This window comes from Salmo salar, chromosome ssa23, assembly GCF_905237065.1.
Source record: "Salmo salar chromosome ssa23, Ssal_v3.1, whole genome shotgun sequence".
NCBI lineage: Eukaryota > Metazoa > Chordata > Actinopteri > Salmoniformes > Salmonidae > Salmo > Salmo salar.
The window spans coordinates 30,530,018-30,550,697 of NC_059464.1; the positions used below are offsets into that span (position 1 = coordinate 30,530,018).

The 20,680-nt window shown below is 47.4% G+C and overlaps 1 protein-coding gene across 1 annotated transcript; it reads left to right on the top strand.

The window, feature by feature from the left end:
* The first annotated feature begins 405 nt into the window (after positions 1-405).
* Positions 406-17,282, top strand: LOC106584383 (uncharacterized protein C1orf21 homolog). The gene is made up of 6 exons (XM_014169633.2): positions 406-558; positions 7,799-7,928; positions 13,366-13,451; positions 14,790-14,860; positions 15,368-15,428; positions 15,705-17,282. Exons 2-6 carry the CDS (start codon positions 7,838-7,840, stop codon positions 15,750-15,752), a joined length of 357 nt encoding a protein of 118 aa, XP_014025108.1. The 5' UTR covers positions 406-558; positions 7,799-7,837; the 3' UTR covers positions 15,753-17,282.
* Positions 17,283-20,680: the final 3,398 nt, after the last annotated feature.

Here is a 20,680-nt window from a genome sequence, read left to right on the forward strand (position 1 = left end):
ATTTTATACTGTGCTAGAATCAATGGCTTACATTTTCTCAGAGCTTCCACTTTTCTCTCCAGAGAACAACTACTGAGCTTGTATGGTTGAGCTATAACTCTCCATCCATGATCTTGGTCAATTTTGAGAAACAAATGTCATGCATTTTTTTAAGCACTTTTAATTTGGACACAGTACTACATAAAAACATTTACATGTCAATCTGTCATTTCCTAGAAAAGTAGCCCCTCTCACATGCCACTGATTGCTTCTGTTGTAAAAGTAATGTTTTTTTGTTGTTGCCACGAATAAATATTATTTTGAGTTCCAAAAAATATCTGCTGTATTTTTATTGCCAACAAGTAACCCGGATATTTACATTACAGTAAAGTCCTCAGCAAGATGGCTGCATTACTGCGCGAAATAGTGGCATCCTGGTAAAATGACGCAAGCCAGAGTTTACGTTCAGTGTGGTGGTCATACAGTTCCCAGCCACACTCCACAGCGTCAGCTCCCGCCAGACTGTCCGCGTGAAGCTCGGCGAATCTAAAGTGGACCGAGCGGAACCGGTTCAGTAAAGTAAGTATCTAGCTACATTAAAAAAATACTCGCTATTAGTTTTAACACGTTATTAGCTGCGTATAATTTACATATGATGTATTTCTGTCGTAGTCTTCTCTTTTGTTGTTGTTTCCTGAGTCGGGCTGTGATTGCCCGGCGCTTTCCTTCCTGTGTCTTGGGCTCGGCTCTCGGACATGTCTGTGTTTACTACATGCGTCAGGAGTGGACTCAAGGAGAAAAGAGTGAACATGGAGTAGTAGCCGTGTTTTGGTTACGGTTAAGCATACCGTTCGATCTCAATGCTTCTACCAAAATGTCATGTTTTTAATCCTCGAGGCGCTGCCCCTCTTGCCCTGTCGCTTTCTCTTTCTCTCCTCCCTCTCGTTTGTTAGGCCGTCTGTTTCTGGACTAAAAGCAACAAAAACAGAACACCTGGGCTGGCATAAAGACCGACACGTTTGTGTAAAAACTATTCTAGTATGTGTATCTGTGTGTACACACGTAAAGCCGCTACTCTCCCTTTCCCTGCGGGAAACAATGCGCCCAGTGTCTCTCTGCAGCGCAGCTGGACACAGCTGTGTTCAGAATAGCAGCAACTATGCTCCGACAGGCTAGACCTCGGTCGCCCGCTCTGCTGTCACTTGGTTGGTTCTTAATTCACACACATTAACACACAAGACTTGTATCGAGATCTTACGGTTCTTCTGAGAGACTGAAAGTTGACTAAATAAGGTGAATTGGGGGTTATTGTTCATGTCCACTTCTGTCTGTGGCTACATGACAGTGGCTATCATATCTCGTCCTCGAGACAGCTACAGCTCAATATTATCTGGCCACTGATTTGCTTGTATTGGGCAACGTAGGATACCTTTCAGTGTTTACGTTACATCGTTACATCAACATCTCCATAAGAATATAGTCTTCTGTTTAACAATAACATAACAGTAGTCTGTGCACCTGTTATACTGATTTGCTGGTCAATCGCCAGATTCAATCTCCTGCTGCTTGTCCACTGCAATAGCTGGATCAATGACATGCATAAATATGGGTGTATTTGAGTGATTGCTTAGCCACTATATCTGGCTAGTAGAACTCTTATACATTGGGTAATATACTCCTTGAACTCTGTTGTGGTTGGATGATCAGCCTGCCCTCTTCCCTCCTCCTCTATTCTACATTTCTGTCTGGCTTTATCTTTCTGTCTGGCTTTCTCTCCTCCTCCTCTATTCTACATTTCTGTCTGGCTTTATCTGCCTGCCTCTCACCCCATCTCCCTCTATCGTCCATAAATGCGATGTGTATTATTTGCAGCTCGCTTATGGCTTTAGATCCGGCGGTGAATTAAGACAGAGCACAGCTTGCTCTGAAGTTAGCATCTCCCAGGCAGCATGTGAAAGAGGGATCATTCTATTATTAGCCGTCCAGTCCTTGCTCATCTGCCCATCTCTCTGCCTCTCAATCTCTCCATTTGTGCTCTCTCACTCCATGTTCTCACTGTCTCTGGCTCTCAGGTTGTGATTTTGGCCTGTATTTGGCAGAGGGGGAGTGCAACCCTAATTAAGATTGATATGATGCAATGTCAACGTGACATCACTCTGAGGAGGAGGCTGGGTTTCCATAGTTACTGCGAGGCCTGTGTGTGTGTGTGTGTGTGTGTGTGTGATGGTGGGGGGACTGTGTTATTATTGAAGTTGTGTGTGTGTGTGTGTGTGTGTGTGTGTGTGTCCTGACTGGGTGTGTGTTAGTACCTTTGCACATGCTGAGTGTGGTGGTCGGTCCCTGCACATTGGCATTGCTGAGTGGCATTAGGTGTCAGGTGCAGTGTATAAAGCACAAGGCCAGCACAACCTGATCCCTCTAGGTACTGACTCACAAAGCTCACACATTGCAGGCTGTGTGATTCACATTGCTGTGTGTGTGTTTCTCTCCCCAACTCTGAGTCAGTGTGTACATAGTGTGTACTGTATACGGAGTCCAGTGGTACATATGGACAGACCAGGGTATGTTACTTTGTTTTGGACAGAGGGACTTGGCACATGTTGCTGAAGCAGGAGACTAGCAGTGCAGAGAGTGGTGCTAGAGAGGCGATGCATTGGGTTCCCAGAACAGCAGATGGGTGTTGCTCTGTTGAAGGCCAGATAACCTGGACCACACTCAAAGATATGGATCTCAGAGTACAACCAGATAAGAGAACACAGCACTGTACAGTGAGAGGTGGAAAAAGTCTGTACTCGTTTGCAGTGCAAGGCAGTGAAAAGATCTTCTTGCCGAATGAATTATGACCTGGAATTTGCTTGTTTGCACTCATGTTCCAACTCTGTTCCATTATTAGGGTTTTTACTCTGCAAATTAGGTCCAATACAATACAAACCAACCCTGGTCAGTCACACACAGGAAAGTGCTTCACCAATTATCCTACTGCAGAGACGCAATTAGATCCTGATTTTAAATATATCTGGTGCAGTGGTAATGATTGCTAATGAATATTCATGGTAATACTATATTTGTCCGCTAAGCAGAGAGAGAGAAGGGGGAACAACAGGCGTGGTTGACCTGAGCTCTGCTGTTTGTTGAGCTGGGAGGGCATGTCTGAGAGGGAGTAGGTCTAGAGAAGGTGATAACATGGTGAATGAGTAAAGACACACAGAGATACTACTGTACCAGGACACTGATACAGTCTGACACACAGGCCAGGCCACTGTGATATGGCAATGAATAGGGTCAGGAGTGTTACCCTGACCATGTGACATGAGGGGGAAAACCCTGGGTCCCTACTATAAAACTCCTGGCCATAATCCTAAACACTGCCCTGTGTGAACATCTGTAGAATAGTTGAGGCTGAAGCAACTACCAATGCTCTATGGTTTTCTCTGTCATTGTGGTTCTCCTAGTTTTCCCTTTTATGAACCTCTGTCTTAGGAAAATGTCCAAAGTCCTATTTCGTATGGCTCCCTGGGGCTGTGGCTGAACAATAGGTTAAATTAATCTAAACTTTAAAGGGATACTTGGGGATTTTGGCAATGAGGCCCTTTATCTACTTCCCCAGAGTCTGTTGAAATCATGGATACCATTTTTATGTCTCTTGAGTCCAGTATGAAGGAAGTCAGAGGTAGTTTTGCGAGCCAATGCTAACTAGAGTTAGCGCAATGACTGGAAGTCTATTGGTATCTGCTAACCATGTTATCCACGAGTTCATCTGACTCTGGGCAGATAAAGGGCATCATTGCCAAAATTCCCGAAGTATCCATTTAACTCAACATTCGGGTTCAATTACTCTTCTGATTAATTAAAGTAACAGTGGCCCTCTCTACCCATTCACACTTCCCTCTCTGGCTCTTTCTTTCCTTCTTTCTCTCATTCCTTCTCTCTCCCTCTCTGTCTTGCCCTAAGCCACAGAGGAGAGACAGAACAGGAAATCTAGTGAGCCATGCAGACATCTAATTTCCAACTCAGTTGGCTTAATTGGCCTGACAAAAAACATAGTCCTGTCTTGGTGCCAATGTAACAACATGTCTTGAATCTTCTCTCTCGTCTCACTCCCTCCCTGCCTGTCTGTATCTGCCTCACTCTGACTCACTCTGACTATCTCTATGCCTCAGTGTCTCTCTCTATCTGCCCATCTCATTGTCACATGACAGAGTTCTCCCAAACAGAGGAGCTGTTATTTGTACATCCTCCTCCTTCCCCCCAGCCACTCGTGCCCACTACAACGGAGGCAGAGTAGAAAGAGGTACTCACAGCAGAACACAAGAGAGTGGAGACATGCACAAGGAACAGTAACACCACACTCAGAACAGGTCTTCCTTGTCGGAGTGTACAAGGCTACAAGCGCACGCGTGTGTGTGTGTGTTGGCACGGCTTGCCGGCTTGTCAGGCTGATGTAGTGTTTAAACTGGGACAAGGAAGAGCGAAGAGGTACAGGGGTTGCTGCTGGCTAGTGTAAATATTATGGTGCTTTGGCTGAGTGTCCTGTTATGTCAGAGAGAGACACAATGCAGGGTCTATCAGTCTCAGCCCTTGTCCAATTCCTGGCTCTGTCACTGTCATGGCTGACGATGGGTCTCAGAGACCTGGCCTTTGAACCCGACTCTGAGTCCCTGGAAGGCTCGGCTAGCCCTTCCTCTTTTCTTCTTTCTCCTTCGCTCCCTCCTTCGCTCCCTCCTTCTCTCCTTCCCTTTCCAGGATAGGCGGGCCCACAGCCAGTTTTTCAGGCTCTGCGGTGGCTCAGATAGCTTCTGGCACAGCAGTGTGTTTGAGAAGGTTCACACTACTGAGCCTGTGTGTGTCTTAGAACGTAGTGGACACACTACGGAGCTTGTTTACGCATGTGTTTACGCAAGCACACTTGTGCATGTACACATATCCCCTCAGTGTTATCTGAGTTCAACTACTCAGACCTGCAGGTAGTGTGTGTGTGTGTGTGTGTGTGTGTGTGTGTGTGTGTGTGTGTGTGTGTGTGTGTGGTAAACTGTTGAAACGTGGCTTGCAGCCTTTTGCTGATCCTTGAGTAAATAAGTATCTATGATGTAAGCAATCTAATAGTCTTTTCTTACTGTACAGTAGCTGTAGACTTTTGTGCTAACGGCAGAATATTTAGAGTGGGTTTGCAACTTGCATGTTTGTTTGTTTGTTTGTTAGTTAGGCATATCTCTGCCCGTGCACCTTGGCATAGATTCTACAAGTGTCTGGAACTCTATTGGAGGGATGCGACAATTCTTCCACGAGAAATACCATCATTTGGTGTATTGTTGATGGAAAACGCTGTCTCAGGCACCACTCCAGTGTTAAGTGTTCAATTGGGTTGAGATCTGGTGACTGAGACACACACCCTTTAAATCCCCTATGCTCCTTTGAGACCCCTCTTTCAAAGTCCATGAGATTTCTTCTAGCCATGCTAGCCAAAATACTTTTTATACATGACCCTAAGCATGATGGGATGTTCATTGTTTAATTAACTCAGGAACCACACCTGTGTGGAAGCACCTGCTTTCAATATACTTAGTATCCCTCAATTACTCAAGTGTTTCCTTTATTTTGGCAGTTACCTGTATCTGTGTATTGATATCATCGGATGAGAGTGTGTGTGAGTGCTGGATCCGGCTGGTGTCAGGGTCTTAACTGGTAGCGTAAGCTTGTCCCATTGACACACTTCCACATCTGTTCCTAGCTGACAGGCCTGCATTGTACACATGCCATCTGTGCTAACTCAACGCTCTCTGCTTTAACACACAGCCCAAACACCATTAACACTGACCTGGCTAGGATTCGACACAGAAGACGGAGAGATTCCTAACTCGACATCCATTCATGCAACTGGAATTTTCACATAATTATCCCGTATGATTCAGTCAGGAGGAGAGCTAGAGGTTCTCTCACTCACTCAAGGATCAGCAAGGCTGCAAGCCACGTTTCAGCATTTTTCCCCTCACACACACACCGTCTGCACTCTAAGAGATGTGTCCAGACAGACTCCATGGTCTGAGCCATAAGTGAGTTGCTCCAGCGCTGACACGAACAGGCAGTCCACAGTGCCTAAGCAGCCTGGGCTGCAGGGGAAGGCCTCACCGTCAGGCCACAGATAACTCTGTCGGACACCAACCCATCCTCTGTAGTCAGGCAGGATTGGTCTGTTCTGGCCTGATCTGTCTGAGCTCCTGCCAATGAGATAGCCGTGTGTATGTGTGCGCGCATAGCCAGCCCCCCCAGAAGAATCCCTTCACACTCGCTGTAGCTTTAAGAAAGACCCGTGTAAGCTCACATCAGGAGATTCATGTTATTTAGCCAAGAAAGCTGTGAAAGACACACACATCAAAACTACACACACACATTTCAAAAACCGCTTAGACACACGCAAACAGAACAGACACCACAGTGCACACACGCTCCCACTCAAAATTCAGGTTACACACAGACACACACTCCTCTCTGCACACCTGTTGCTTTGTGCAGTGGAAAGCCAGCTCATAGGGAGGCTGGGTCTGAAGTGGACACTGACCTCCTGTCAACTTCAAACGAGGGGAGGAAAATAGAGGAGGAGGAGGGAGGAGGAGTGTCGGCAGCCTGTTGATGCTCTAGAACATTTCTCTCTACTCATCTATTCTCTGCCCTCTCATTGTTCTCTCTCTCTCTCTTTTACTCTACCTCTCCTTCAACCTGTTTCTCTCTGTTTCTTCCTCTCTCTGTCTCAACGACAGGGCTCAGGGCCTCTATTATTGGACTGCCAGTGGCTTGTTCTGAGGTGTGGGTGGTGTCTGACGCTGCCTTGTTCTGAGGTGTGGGTGGTGTCTGACGCTGCCTTGTTCTGAGGTGTGGGTGGTGTCTGATGCTGCCTTGTTCTGAGGTGTGGGTGGTGTCTGACGCTGCCTTGTTCTGAGGTGTGGGTGGTGTCTGATGCTGCCTTGTTCTGAGGTGTGGGTGGTGTCTGATGCTGCCTTGTTCTGAGGTGTGGGTGGTGTCTGATGCTGCCTTGTTCTGAGGTGTGGGGGGGTGTCTGACGCTGCCTTGTTCTGAGGTGTGGGGGGTGTCTGATGCTGCCTTGTTCTGAGGTGTGGGTGGTGTCTAATGCTGCCTTGTTCTGAGGTGTGGGTGGTGTCTGATGCTGCCTTGTTCTGAGGTGTGGGTGGTGTCTGATGCTGCCTTGTTCTGAGGTGTGGGTGGTGTCTGATGCTGCCTTGTTCTGAGGTGTGGGTGGTGTCTGATGCTGCCTTGTTCTGAGGTGTGGGTGGTGTCTAATGCTGCCTTGTTCTGAGGTGTGGGTGGTGTCTAATGCTGCCTTGTTCTGAGGTGTGGGTGGTGTCTGATGCTGCCTTGTTCTGAGGTGTGGGTGGTGTCTGATGCTGCCTTGTTCTGAGGTGTGGGTGGTGTCTGATGCTGCCTTGTTCTGAGGTGTGGGTGGTGTCTAATGCTGCCTTGCTGTGTCTGTTATAGTCTATTGCGGGTGTAACGCTGACAGTCTGCCAATCTGCATGTGACAGTGTTTTCCTTTGTGCCTGTGACAACAATACTGTGTGTGACTGACAGTCTGTGCTTGTGACAGTGTATTGCCTGTGACACTGTGTGCGTGACTGACACTCCTGCTCCACAGTGACAGGCTCAGAGGCTGCGATATTGTTGCTTTGTCCCAGTCGTCACGAAAATTCAATGCCTGTGTTAACCAATGTAGTTATCTCTCAATAGCTGCTATGGACTTTAACCATATCTCTCTCTCTCTCACCTCCCTCTCTCACCTCCCTCTCTCTACCTCTCTTTTTATCTCCAGGTGAGAGTGCCATGAGGAGAGGAGCCAGAGAGTGAGGCGATGGGCTGCACCTCGGCTAAGCAGGTGTCGGCCGTGCCCAGCGATGAGGAAGGCCGCGGCAAGGCCTACAGCAACGGAGACCTCTTCTCCGGTCAGTACACACTATATACACACCTATATTCTCGCTCTCTTCTAACCCTGGCTGCTTTCAACTGTAAAACATCCTCCCAACCTGAAGGAAATATAGTGACATGCTATAGGATATCCTTCCTGTCTACTCCACACACACTGGCCCGCTGGCAATGTTACCTGTTATACCTCTCCTCTAGTCTCACTCTATACCCAGTCTCTAGTCTACAAGTACATTATAATTAGCTGTACATTTTATTAATCAATGCCAAGTTGCCAACCCGGGCTGAGGAGATTTTAGGGAATATTTGTATCATGTTTCCCATTCTATTCCTCCTACCCTGTGTGGATACTACTTAGTGCAGTAGCCCTCTAGGATAGAGTGGTTTTGGTGTTGTGTGTCCTCTTAGTACTTCATGTTTTAGAGCTTGGACATGGAGAGGGTTGAGAAAGTGTATCTAGTTAACAGCATCAATTATAGCAGCCTGCTGGACAGGCTGGGAGAGAGAGAGGATGAGGGATTAGCGACAGATTTAAGAATTAGGAGCAGCACGCTGGAATAACCACACAGGAAATGGCAGATGACGAGCCACAGGAGGCCTCGTTCTGTTCTCCCTCTGCTGCCTCTCACTCTTCCTCCCTCCGTGTCTCTCTCTCTTTATCCCTCTCTCACCGGCTTTCAGACCCATGCCGTCATGAGTGTGGCCCCTCCCTCTGTCTGTCTCGCCTTCTGACCTTCTCTGACCCTCCCACTCTCCCTCCCTCTCACTCCTTCCCTCCCTCCCTCTATCACTCCCTCCCTGGCGGGGAGAGGGAATGTCCCTTGAGAGAGGAGTGAAGCTTTTCCCCCTCCTTTTTTCATCTCCTCCTCCCTTTCCCTTCCAAGGCCTCACTTTCTTGCCTTCCTTTCTCTCTCTCCGTATTAGACCATCTCTCCTTCCTTTCCACATCCTTCCCAGCCACTTCGACGTCTCTCTCCCTTCCACTCCCCATCCCTTTTCCCCATCCCTCTCATCACAGCATTCGGTCACGGCCTTGTCCTCCCCCCCACCTTCCTCCATCGCTCTTCCTCAGTGTGTTATGTGAATGGTTGGTGACAGATCATCTGCTAGACTGCAGCCTGCCTCCCACTAGAAGATGGTGGTAGATGTTAAATGTGGCTGTGCTCTCTCTGCAGCACTAGTGGGCAGGGCATGGAGGGCGCTGAACTGATGATTCTATCAACTGTCTGTTTGACATTGATGGTCACAGAGAGGGAGGAAGAGATCTGTTGACCTGGATACTGTCTGTGGATTACAGCCGCCCGCCCGGCCACAGCACGTTGATTCTCTCCGCCGCTCCTTTCTTTTTCTCTCCCACGTCCTTCTGCTCAGCATCCCTTCTTCCCAGTTCAGCTCATTGGGCTCCTATTGATAGAACAGGAGGCTTTGTGTGTCTGGTAAAATGAGCAGCACTCCTATCAATCACTGATCTGATCCAACAGATTGTGTGCCAGTCAAAATGTGTCATTGTTTGAGCGCCTGGTGTGTGTGTGTGTGTGTGTCGCAGTTAGGAGTGTTGAGGTGACGGCAGTCTCCTGCTTATGCTCCTTTACTCCCTCGCACAATAACAGGAAAGGCTGAGCTGCCTTACCCAAACACCAGGGGAGAAGACAGAAAATAGCAACACTTTCTGATTGCAGCCTGTTTGAAGTTGCTTTATAATCAGAGTAGTAGCGGATTGTGTTACCTTGTTTGTTGTAGCACGTCAGTTGTTGTCTTGTTGCAGTTTTGCGATTTGATTTGTAGTTGGCCAGACTGTTGTGAGTGGGTGTATTGGTTGTATTGTAGTGTAAATATAGTTGCTATGTTGCTATTGTTGTATCGACATTCAGAACTCCAACGGAAATATGAGGCCTCACTACACTATGTATTTCAGAACTTATCTAACTGATTTTAGATTACATGTGAATAAAAAACAATCTTTAAACTTGAGCTGTAATGTAATACGAGACTAATAATCTTTCCTGCTATGAGATTAAATGAAGCCCCTTTACTTTCTAAACTGCTACGAAAGTAGTGGCATAGTCCTAATGAGTCGGTGGACCAGGCCAGGCAGGCTGAGGGCAGGGCAGTGATAATGACTTCTGGTCTGACATTAGTATATTGTTATTTCACCAACCCAGGCAGGGCAGGGCAGAGATAATGACTTCTGGTCTGACATTAGTATAATGTTATTTCACCAACCCAGGCAGGGCAGGGCAGTGATAATGACTTCTGGTCTGACATTAGTATAATGTTATTTCACCAACCCAGGCAGGGCAGGGGCAGGGCAGGGCAGTGGCAATGTAAATGTCATATCTGCTGAGGCCTTTGGAGACAGTCAGGGCTGGAAGGGAGCCAGGCAGGAGGCTCTGACTGACAGACTGCAGGAAGGGGAGAATGGCACAGACTGCCCTGGCCACTCCACTCAGCCTGACTGTGCATGGAGTGCACTCAAATGGACACACACTCGTGCTCAAATTGACTCGGACACACACACTACTTTCAACTGACAGAGAGCGAGGATTTTCACAGAGATCTCCTAAAGGTCGACACAGGGTCCCGGCTCCTAATGATAAAGATGTCCACATCAGAGAGACTTTTTTTCTCAAAAGAATCTCTCTAAAATATCCCTTGCCCCAAAATCATCATGATGAAGCAAGCAGCCCTGTCGCCACAGTGGAAATGAGTATCTCTTTTTCACCCCATCATCTGTCAGTCAGTGCCAATGGAGAGACACACTCATCCTCTCCAGTATGGCCAAATGTATCCTGGTCCCAGATCTGTATGTGCTTTAGCCAACTGACTGTCATTATTGTCATGCCATACAAGCACATACCTGTACAGATCTGGGACCAGGCTATCACAGATAGATCCATTTTTGTATCCATGAAATATTGTCATTTTTCTTTTTCCTTTTATAGGCTCATCTTCAGTGTGTTTACGTGCCTTTGATGTCTGCTCAGTGTTAGTCGTTTTTTCTCCTCTGTTACCTGTCTCTGTTACTAAGCCACAGTGACTGATGGTTTGCTTAATTCAATGTGTGTTGCTCTAGGTGTGTGTGTGTGTGTCGGCGTGTGCAGACAGGCTGCTTTGCTCTGACATGTTTGCATTCCCCAGGCAGGCATCTGTAGAGAACATCCCTCTCTCTCTCTATCTCTCCTCCCCCTCTCTGTGGCAGGCCTTGCAAACTATCACAGATTACAAAGGGAAACCCAGCCGCGATCTGCCCAGTGATGCGAGCCTACCAGACAAGCTAAATGCCTTCTATGCTCGCCTCGAGGCAAGCAACACTGAACCATGCATGAGAGCACCAGCTGTTCCGGACAACTGTGTGGTCACGCTCTCCGTAACTGATGTGAGTAAGACCTTTAAACAGGTTAACATTGTGGTAGGCCTGATCACCGACAACAATGAGACGGCCTATTGGGAGGAGGTCAGAGACCTGGCAGTGTGATGCCAGGACAACAGCCTCTCCCTCAGTGTTAGCAAGACAAAGGCGCTGATTGTGGACGACAGGAAATGGAGGGCCGAGCACGCCCCCATTGACGGTGCTGAAGTGGAGCGGGTCGAGTGCTTCAAGTTCCTCGGTGTTCACATCAATTAGGATTTATCATGGTCCAAACACACGAACACAGTCGTGAAGAAGGCACGACAACAACTCTTCCCCCTCAGGAGGCTAAAATGATTCACTATGGGATCTCAGATCCTTGAAAGTTTCTACAGCTGCTCTATTGAGAGCATCCTGACTGGCTGCATCACCGCTTGGTATGGCAACTGCTTGGTATGTGACTGCAAGGCGCTAAAGAGGGTAAGGCGTACGACCCAGTACATCACTGGGGCCGAGCTCTCTGCCATCCAGGACCTCTATACCAGGCGGTGTCAGAGAAAGGCCCTAAAAATTGTCAGACTCCAGCCACCCTAGTCATAGACTGTTCTCTCTGCTACCGCACGGCAAGTGGTACCGATGCACCCAAGTCTGGAACCAACAGGACCCTGATAAGCTTCTACCCCCAAGACTACTAAATAGTTAGTCCGGTTAGTCCATTGACCCTTTTTGCACTAACTTTTTTGGGGTGCAAAAAAGGAAGAATGGAGTGAGTAGGACAGTGAGAGGAAGAGGAGTGAGTGGGACAGTGAGAGGAAGAGGAGTGAGTGGGACAGTGAGAGGAAGAGGAGTGAATGGGACAGTGAGAGGAAGAGGAGTGAGTGGGACAGTGAGAGGAAGAGGAGTGAGTAGGACAGTGAGAGGAAGAGGAGTGAGTAGGACAGTGAGAGGAAGAGGAGTGAGTGGGACAGTGAGAGGAAGAGGAGTGAGTGGGACAGTGAGAGGAAGAGGAGTGAGTGGGACAGTGAGAGGAAGAGGAGTGAGTAGGACAGTGAGAGGAAGAGGAGTGAGTAGGACAGTGAGAGGAAGAGGAGTGAGTAGGACAGTGAGAGGAAGAGGAGTGAGTGGGACAGTGAGAGGAAGAGGAGTGAGTAGGACAGTGAGAGGAAGAGGAGTGAGTGGGACAGTGAGAGGAAGAGGAGTGAATGGGACAGTGAGAGGAAGAGGAGTGAGTGGGACAGTGAGAGGAAGAGGAGTGAGTAGGACAGTGAGAGGAAGAGGAGTGAGTGGGACAGTGAGAGGAAGAGGAGTGAATGGGACAGTGAGAGGAAGAGGAGTGAGTGGGACAGTGAGAGGAAGAGGAGTGAGTGGGACAGTGAGAAGAAGAGGAGTGAGTGGAAGAGGAGTGAGTGGGACAGTGAGAGGAAGAGGAGTGAATGGGACAGTGAGAGGAAGAGGAGTGAGTAGGACAGTGAGAGGAAGAGGAGTGAGTGGGACAGTGAGAGGAAGAGGAGTGAATGGGACAGTGAGAGGAAGAGGAGTGAATGGAAGAGGAGTGAGAGGAAGAGGAGTGAGTGGAAGAGGAGTGAGTGGAAGAGAGTGAGTGGAAGAGAGTGAGTGGAAGAGAGTGAGTGGAAGAGAGTGAGTGGAAGAGAGTGAGTGGAAGAGAGTGAGTGGAAGACAGTGAGTGGAAGAGAGTGAGTGGAAGAGAGTGAGTGGAAGACAGTGAGTGGGACAGTGAGAGGAAGAGTAGAACAGTATACTGGTTGCAGATGATACATTTCAGATAGACTGACTGCACATGGCAGGTGCCTTCCCTCCCTCCTACTGTTTCACTCTCAGTCTGATATGAGTATTTCAGAGAAAGGGTGAAATACACAGAATGGAGCAGATAAGTACAGTGTGTGTTTTATTAGCGCTGTGTGTCAGTGTTGGTGGGTGTGTGCTGCTTTGTCAGAAAAACCTAGGCAGCTACTCAGAAAATAAAGTTACCTGTTATGTTCTGTCCACTGTTGGGTGGGGTTTTCTCTCTGTGTCTTTTCAGTGCCACTGATATGCAGGAGTAGTTCTTTATTTGTCTAACTGTACTCAGTTTTTCTCTCTCCGTACAGACGAGTACAAGATGAAGGGAGTGGAGGAGGTGAAGTACATGCGTGGAGAGGAGGACCGGGTGAACGCACGTAACCAGGAGAACCTGGTGAGAGAGGAGCCACGCACACACACACACACGTACATCTCTCGGACTGTCCATCAACATGCAACAAACAGTTCTCTTTGACAGTCCATCAACACATACAAACAGACAGTGTTTGTGCTCAATGCACACCTCCACATAAGCCCCCCCCCCCCCCCCCACACACACACACAGATGCACACGCTACACAAATGCAAACACACACACAGCCGTGGTGCCTCCCGAGCAGGTAGAGACAGCATGTTGGCGTGTATGGAATGTGGGAGTTTCATAAGGTTGTTTTGACCCCTTCCTTCATGGTCCAATATCTAGGATTTAGTCTTTCCTACAAATACTGTAAAATAACCAGAAAAGTGCACACCCTTTTGGATGAGGTAACAATTGAAGTACATTTTACATTTACATTTTAGTCATTTAGCAGACGCTCTTATCCAGAGCGACTTACAGTAGTGAATGCATACATTTCATTTCATGCATTTTTTTGTACTGGCCCCCCCGTGGGAACCGAACCCACAACCCTGGCGTTGCACACACCATGCTGGCGTTGCAAACACCATGCTCTACCAACTGAGCCACAGGGAAGGCCCAAGTAAAAGAAAGGAATCAAAACTCCAAAGAGAAATGAAAGTCCTACCCTACTGTTGATGGTCATTGCATTGTCTCTTTATTCCACCATTGTTGTGACTGTGCTGCCGTCGTCATAGTGGCATTAGTTTCGACATATGCCACAGTTGGCTTAAAACATGCAGCAGAATAAATAACCTCATTTTCAGAGGTGACCTTTAAAACATTTTGACAGATTAACAAAAAGTACTCACAGGGAACCGTTTCTCACAGACACACATTTAATCCTGCAGAGTCAAAGTACACACACACACACACACACAGAGTTACGTGTGATGCTGCATATCCATGAAATGCCTGTAGTTAGCATGCACAGTAGCAGAGAGATCTAAAGGCTGAGAGGACAGCTCATAGTTTAAAACGTTCTAAGCCCTTGGCATGTCCTGTTCCTCCAGAGCACAGCCAGCACCTCTGATCCAGCCCAGTGAGGTCAGTCCCCCTGGCCTACCAGTCTCCTAGCTTCCCTGCCAGCATGTACAGGGCCTAACTCTACATGACTCAGTCACAGGCAGCGTCTATCTTCCCAGCTCCAAGTCACCAGCAGCAGGGGTAGGCAGCCTCTCTATCCCCAGCCTTAGGGCCACAGCTGGGCCAGGCTATTCTTCCTTAGGGCCCAGGCTGGCAGGGGCCAGGTAGCTATATTCTCTCCCGAGGCTCTCTCTGTGTATCTCAGGGGGGTAGGAACTGTGAGCTGATGTGTGTGTGTTTTTTTCTTAGGAGAAAAGCTCTGTACAGTACAGGGGCAAACAGCAGAAAGAAGGCTCTGGAGCCAACGCCAACAGGACAAAGTGAGTCATAATGTGTGTGTGATAACGCTGTACGCGTGCACACATTATCACATAGTCATCGTGTTACTTAACAATCACTGCAGTGGTTTTATACAGCATGTATTCATAAATGCTATCAGGCAGTGTGATTTATTATCATTGTAGTGTCGCTGGTAGCTGAGTGGTTAGTGTCTCTTGTTTTCAGATGTGTAATGGGGCTCTATTTCCTGTTTGGTGACATTGTGTGTGGACATATTGGGTGCTGTATCAGTATTTAGTTTGTCTTTGGATTATAGACTCCTGGGTGAGCACTCAATATACTGATTATTCAAATTCCTCCACAACCACAAAGGCTCTCGCCGAAGCAGGGGTTTAGAACTGTGTGTGTGTTTGTGGGGGGGGTGTTATGGAAAATTCTAGTGGTGTGTTTGTTGCCTCCTGTTTCCTCCCCCTCTAACTTCCTTTTTCTTTCTCTTTCTCATTCTCACTCTCTCGCGCTCGTTCTCACTCTCCCCCTTTCCTTCACAGCATCCACACGTCAGAGAGCCAGCAGGAGTTCTTCAGGATGCTGGATGAGAAGATTGAGAAGGTGGGGGGAAGGGGAGGGACTGGGCAGCAGGGCCTGAACATTTAAAGAGACAGTCTCCTGTGGGATTGGGGGCTGCTATAGGCTGGATCTGACTAGCAGGAAATACTTCAACTTGAGCTACATCCAGATTGCGCCTTTAAAAGACACTACATTATTCCTATCCACTTCACCCCTGTCTTATCTCTCCTCTCCATCTCTTCTACGGTGATGCTATCTGTCCTCCCTCTATCATCTCTCTTCTCTTGGTCTCATCTCTCATCTGTGGTGTGTCCACAGGGACAGGACTACTGTTCGGAGGAGGAAGAGGCGGAGGACGGGACATAGCACACAGGCCCCCGACTCAACCCCCTACAGAGAGCCTCCCAGAGTGTGTATGGGTGCATGTGAGAGAATCCGTGTGTGTGTGTGTTTGACTGCCTTGTGATTCTGTATGTGTTGGTGTGAGCTTGTGTTTTTTGTGTGTGTGAGAGAGAGAGAATGCTATCCTCAAAGACTGTTGCCTCCCTCTTGGCCCTCGTCACATTGGGTCCCTTAGTGGATTGCTGGAGGGAGAGACGAAATGTGGACTCACTACAGCCAGGCCAGTGTTCCTGCTCCCCTGCAGGACTATGGGGAGATACTACCCCACCCCTCTACCCCACCTACCACCCCAGTGAACTGTACTGTGGTCCCTGGTCCAACTCTGTGTATACCACCCCCTCATGACTCGTCGTCGGCATCGCGGTCTCGGGAGACCATAGATTTCTTGTGCCTGATGGTTAGGTCATAGCGCAGTGTCTGCTGTGGCTGTGAAGTCCAATCCGTCTGGGAGACACCCTCCTGGTTTCCACCCTCCATGGCTCTGGCTGTTGTGCTTCGCCTGCGAGGAGCAGAGATGTGGATGGAGATGGGGGGGCACACTTCCATAACCCCCACCAGCCCTCGTCACAGAACTGAGGCTCGCTGCTGGAGTGAGCCAGACGGAGGATGGGAGGATGGGAGGGAAAGAGAGAGAGCCTGATATTTTAATAAGAGAAAGAAGAGTGAGTGGGTTCTTTTGGAGCTCTGAACTTCTGCCCTTTTGAAGGACCTTTTTTTTTTTGTTCTGTTCATCCGGTTAAGTTTTTTTTATTTAATTTTAATGTTTTTTTATATGCTTTCTATCATAATGCATCACCTCCTGCAGGCTACAGCTCTATAGGCCAGAGCTCCTGGGTCTCTACACAACCTGTCCTCTTAAATATATCCTCAACACTACTACACCAGACCCTGGCTTTGTGAGACTAAACACATACTGTGCACACATCTCCACACACACTCAACCTCATATTCATAGATGCACTCATATATTCACACACACACATAAGTACAGACCAAAGCAGCTCGACACAAACACACAGAGATGCCATTGTATTCCTGTCATTTTGTTAGCCCAGTGTTATGTAAGTATGTTAATAGGCTGTGGTGTTGATGGGTTTGGGTGAATGTAGGAACCAGCAGCCGTGGATTGTTTGGGTCCTGCTGCTGGACTTATTCATGTGCACCTGCAGTGTTCATTACTCTTTCCTCCGCATTGGGAGCTCAGTCGCCGCTTCTCTTCAACTCAGTAGTATTGAAGCTTACTGGCAGAGTGGAGTCACCCTCTGTTGAACACACACACACACACACACACACACACACACACACACACACACACACACACACACACAGCCTTTCATGGACTGAGAAGTGGGTTGAAAGGAAAAGAGCTATGGTTGCCTGGGAGACACAGCCCTGATCATGCTTATGTCATCATCATTAATGGATCCTTTCTTTTTCATTTGATTTTTCAATACTTTTTGTTTTTCTATTAAAATTAGAAACACAGGACCTGTTCATCTTCTGTGTGTGTCTCTCTGTGTGTCTCTCTGTGTGACTCAGAGGTGGTGTGTTGTTAAGTTTCAGTAAGGAAAGTCCTGTCATGCTTACGTCACCGTTGGATTGAAAAGTCGTGATGATTTTCCTCTGGTAATGGTCCCAAAGCCATGTTTCAGTTTCTACAAACGGTGACGGACCACTTCAGGTCAAGACTGATGCTTTGCGCAGTCTGGTGGTAGAATATCAGAACTGCACCTGAGGCGTCATGAATTACAAACAGCCAGATGGACGTAGTGGATATATGTTAAAGGACATACAGGAGAAAGTTTCACATTATCAAATGCATTCTCACAACTATTGAAAGCTAATATGTTAAACATCTGAGATCTCTGTTTGCTTTGAGTCATTGGTGTGGTCACAGGGATGGATGTGGACTTCTATTTAGAAACCAGTACATAGTGTTGCTTTATAGTGTTGGTTTATAGTGCTACTGTACCTCACAAGGGGCTGGAGCGGAACACACACACACACACACATAGTCTCTCTGTCTCACAGGGACACATGAGGTTATAATCAGCAGCCACTGTACAGCAGCACAGGGAGAGAGGAAAAAGTCCCAGTGGGCCTACTTCTCACAGCTAGCCAATCTCTCCCACTGAGAGAGAGAGAGAGAGAGAGAGAGATGGATGTTGCCCGTTAACCTCAGACAGGAATATGGGCAAGACAATGTTCTTTCCACTATGATGTAAGGGCCCAATAAACCCCTCCCTCCCCTTGTGAGTGCACTCATTAGGGTACAGCATGTTCTAGCAGTCTGGCTCAGAGAGGTTTAAGGCCCACTTTGCAGTGTGTTGCACACCTCACACATACACACACATAGTTCCTGGAGGTTTATCACCTGGAACTGTGTGTATGACCAGTGTGTGTGAACATGGGGCTACTGTCTGTGTGTGTGTCACAGTGAGATCCCAGTGGAAGTGAGGGATAGAGCAGTGCCTGGAGAGGGGAGGTGATCAGTGATGATTGACAGGCTCTAGCTCTGCCCTTATTGGCTGGTGTCTTTCTGGGAGACTCTAGCTCTCTGCCAGCATGATTTCACTTAGCTATTAATGTTAACTCAATCCAGCAACTTCTAGCTCTCTGCCTCTCCATCTCTCTCCTGTTACCCAGCTAATACACCCGCCAGGCAGCTCTTAGTACCTGGCTTTAGCTCCACTGCAGTAGCTGCCTCTCCAACTGTCTCCCTATTTCTATATACAGCCCTGAGATGCTGATCCATATGCACTGGATTACTCAGGCAGACAACCTTCAGATCAGAGGAGCCACAGCTATTGATACACTAATGGATTGAAATGCATTCATGGAGCACCTGCAAGTGCTTTACATGGGAATTCAGAGAACTCCAGGATGTATCCATAGAATTCTACTGGGAATAGTGCCTGTCACATACTGCATCTACTTCACATGATAAGGGAGGGAGCAGTAACATCCGGTTGGGTATAGTACATGTAGGCCCAACTCTATGTATCACAGGTTGGTAGCACCTTAATTGGGGAGAACGGGCTCGTGGTAATGAGTGGAATGGTATCAAATACATCAAACACATGGTTTCCATGTGTTCCAAGACACTCTCCTCTACCCTCTGACCCCATGGAGTGTTTTGTTCCCCCGTCTGTGGCTGAGAGCCCTGGAAGAATTAAAGGATGGGACTTCAGACCCACCCCACCCACCCTGACTTCCTCCCTCCCTCTCTGAGTGTGTTGGCCACAGTGAGGGCTCCTTCTGCTGGGCAACCTGCTCCAGAAATGTTTCATAAAACACACTTTTGGAAGCAGCAAACCGAGAGAAGACATATTGTTTCTGTAGCCATATTTTTCCATCAAGCTTGTGAGCAAATGTTGGGTGCTCTACAGGGTTCCACAGCAGTGTTTCCCAACTCCAGTCCAGTTCCCCCAACAGCACACATTTTTGTTGTAGCCCGGAACATACATACCTCATTCAACTCATTTAGGGCTTGATGATTTGTTGGCAATTTGGGACCAATACATTTTCAAACTACGAGGATCTACCCTACTATTTTGAGTGGCTCTGAAATTGTGGTTCTATGCAGTTAGGGAATGTGTTGGATGACAGTTTAGAACAGCATAAGCTTGGCAGTAGTCATCATAAAGCATGTAGTACTGGTGATTTAGAAATTGTTTCCCTTCCAGACAAAATGGAACCGTGCATTTAACCCTAACTGAAGTGGAATATCAGCCGTTCATTGAGTTCTGCATTACACAAAGGTTGAAAAGGACAAAGGACTGCATGTGAAGTACAGTACCAATCAATAGTTTGGACACACCTACTCATTCAAGGGTTTTTCTTTATTTGTACTATTTTCTACATTGTAGCAGAATAGTGAAGACATCAAAACTATGAAATAACACATGTGGAATCATGGAGTAACCAAAAAAGTGTTAAACAAATCAAAATATATTTTAGATTCTTCAAAGTAGCCATCCTTTGTCTTGATGACAGCTTTGCACACTCTTGGCATTCTCTCAACCAGCTTCACATGGAATGATTTTCCAACCATCTTGAAGGAGTTCCCACATATGCTGAGGACTTGTTGTCAGCTTTTCCTTTACTCTGCGATCCAACTCATCCCAAACCATCTCAAATGGGTTGATGTCGGGTGTTTGTGGAGGCCAGGTCATCTGATGCAGCACTCCATCACGCTTCTTCTTTGTCAAATAGCCCTTACACAGCCTAGAGGTGTGTTGGGTCATTGTTCTGTTGAAAAACAAATGATAGTCCCACTAAGCGCAACCCAGATGGGATGGCGTATCACTGTAGAATGCTGCTGGTAGCCATGCTGGTTAAGTGTGCCTTGAATTCTAAATAAATCACTGACAGCGTCACCAGTAATGCACCCCCACACCTTCACCTCCATGCTTAACGGTGGGAACCACACATGCGGAGATCAGCCGTTCACCTACTCTGCGTCTCACAAAGACACAGGATTTGAACCAAAATTCTCATATTTGGACTCATCATACCAAAGGACAAATTTCCACCGGTCTAGTGTCAATTGCTCGTGTTTCTTGGCCCAAGCAAGTCTCTTTTTCTTATTGGTGTCCTTTAGTAGTGTTGTTTTGTTGTTGCAGCAATTCGACCATGAAAGCCTGATTCACGCAGTCTCCTATGAACAGTTGTTGTTGAGATGTCTGTTTCTTGAACTCTGTGAAGCATTTATTTGGGCTGCAAATTCTAAGGCTGGTAACTCTAATGAACTTATCCTCTGCAGCAGAGGTAACTCTGGGTTTTCCTTTCCTGTGGTGGTCCTTATGAGAGCCAGTTTCATCATAGCGCTTGATGGATTTTGCAACTGCACTTGAAGACATTTTCAAAGTTCTTGACATTTTCCTTATTGA

Bases quoted from the DNA above. Each gene is read 5' to 3' on its own strand.
- LOC106584383 (XM_014169633.2), top strand. From the start codon at position 7,838: ATGGGCTGCACCTCGGCTAAGCAGGTGTCGGCCGTGCCCAGCGATGAG. The intron at 14,861-15,367 runs GTGAGTCATAAT...TTTCCTTCACAG, and splicing joins GCCAACGCCAACAGGACAAA to CATCCACACGTCAGAGAGCC. The intron at 15,429-15,704 runs GTGGGGGGAAGG...GTGTGTCCACAG, and splicing joins TGGATGAGAAGATTGAGAAG to GGACAGGACTACTGTTCGGA.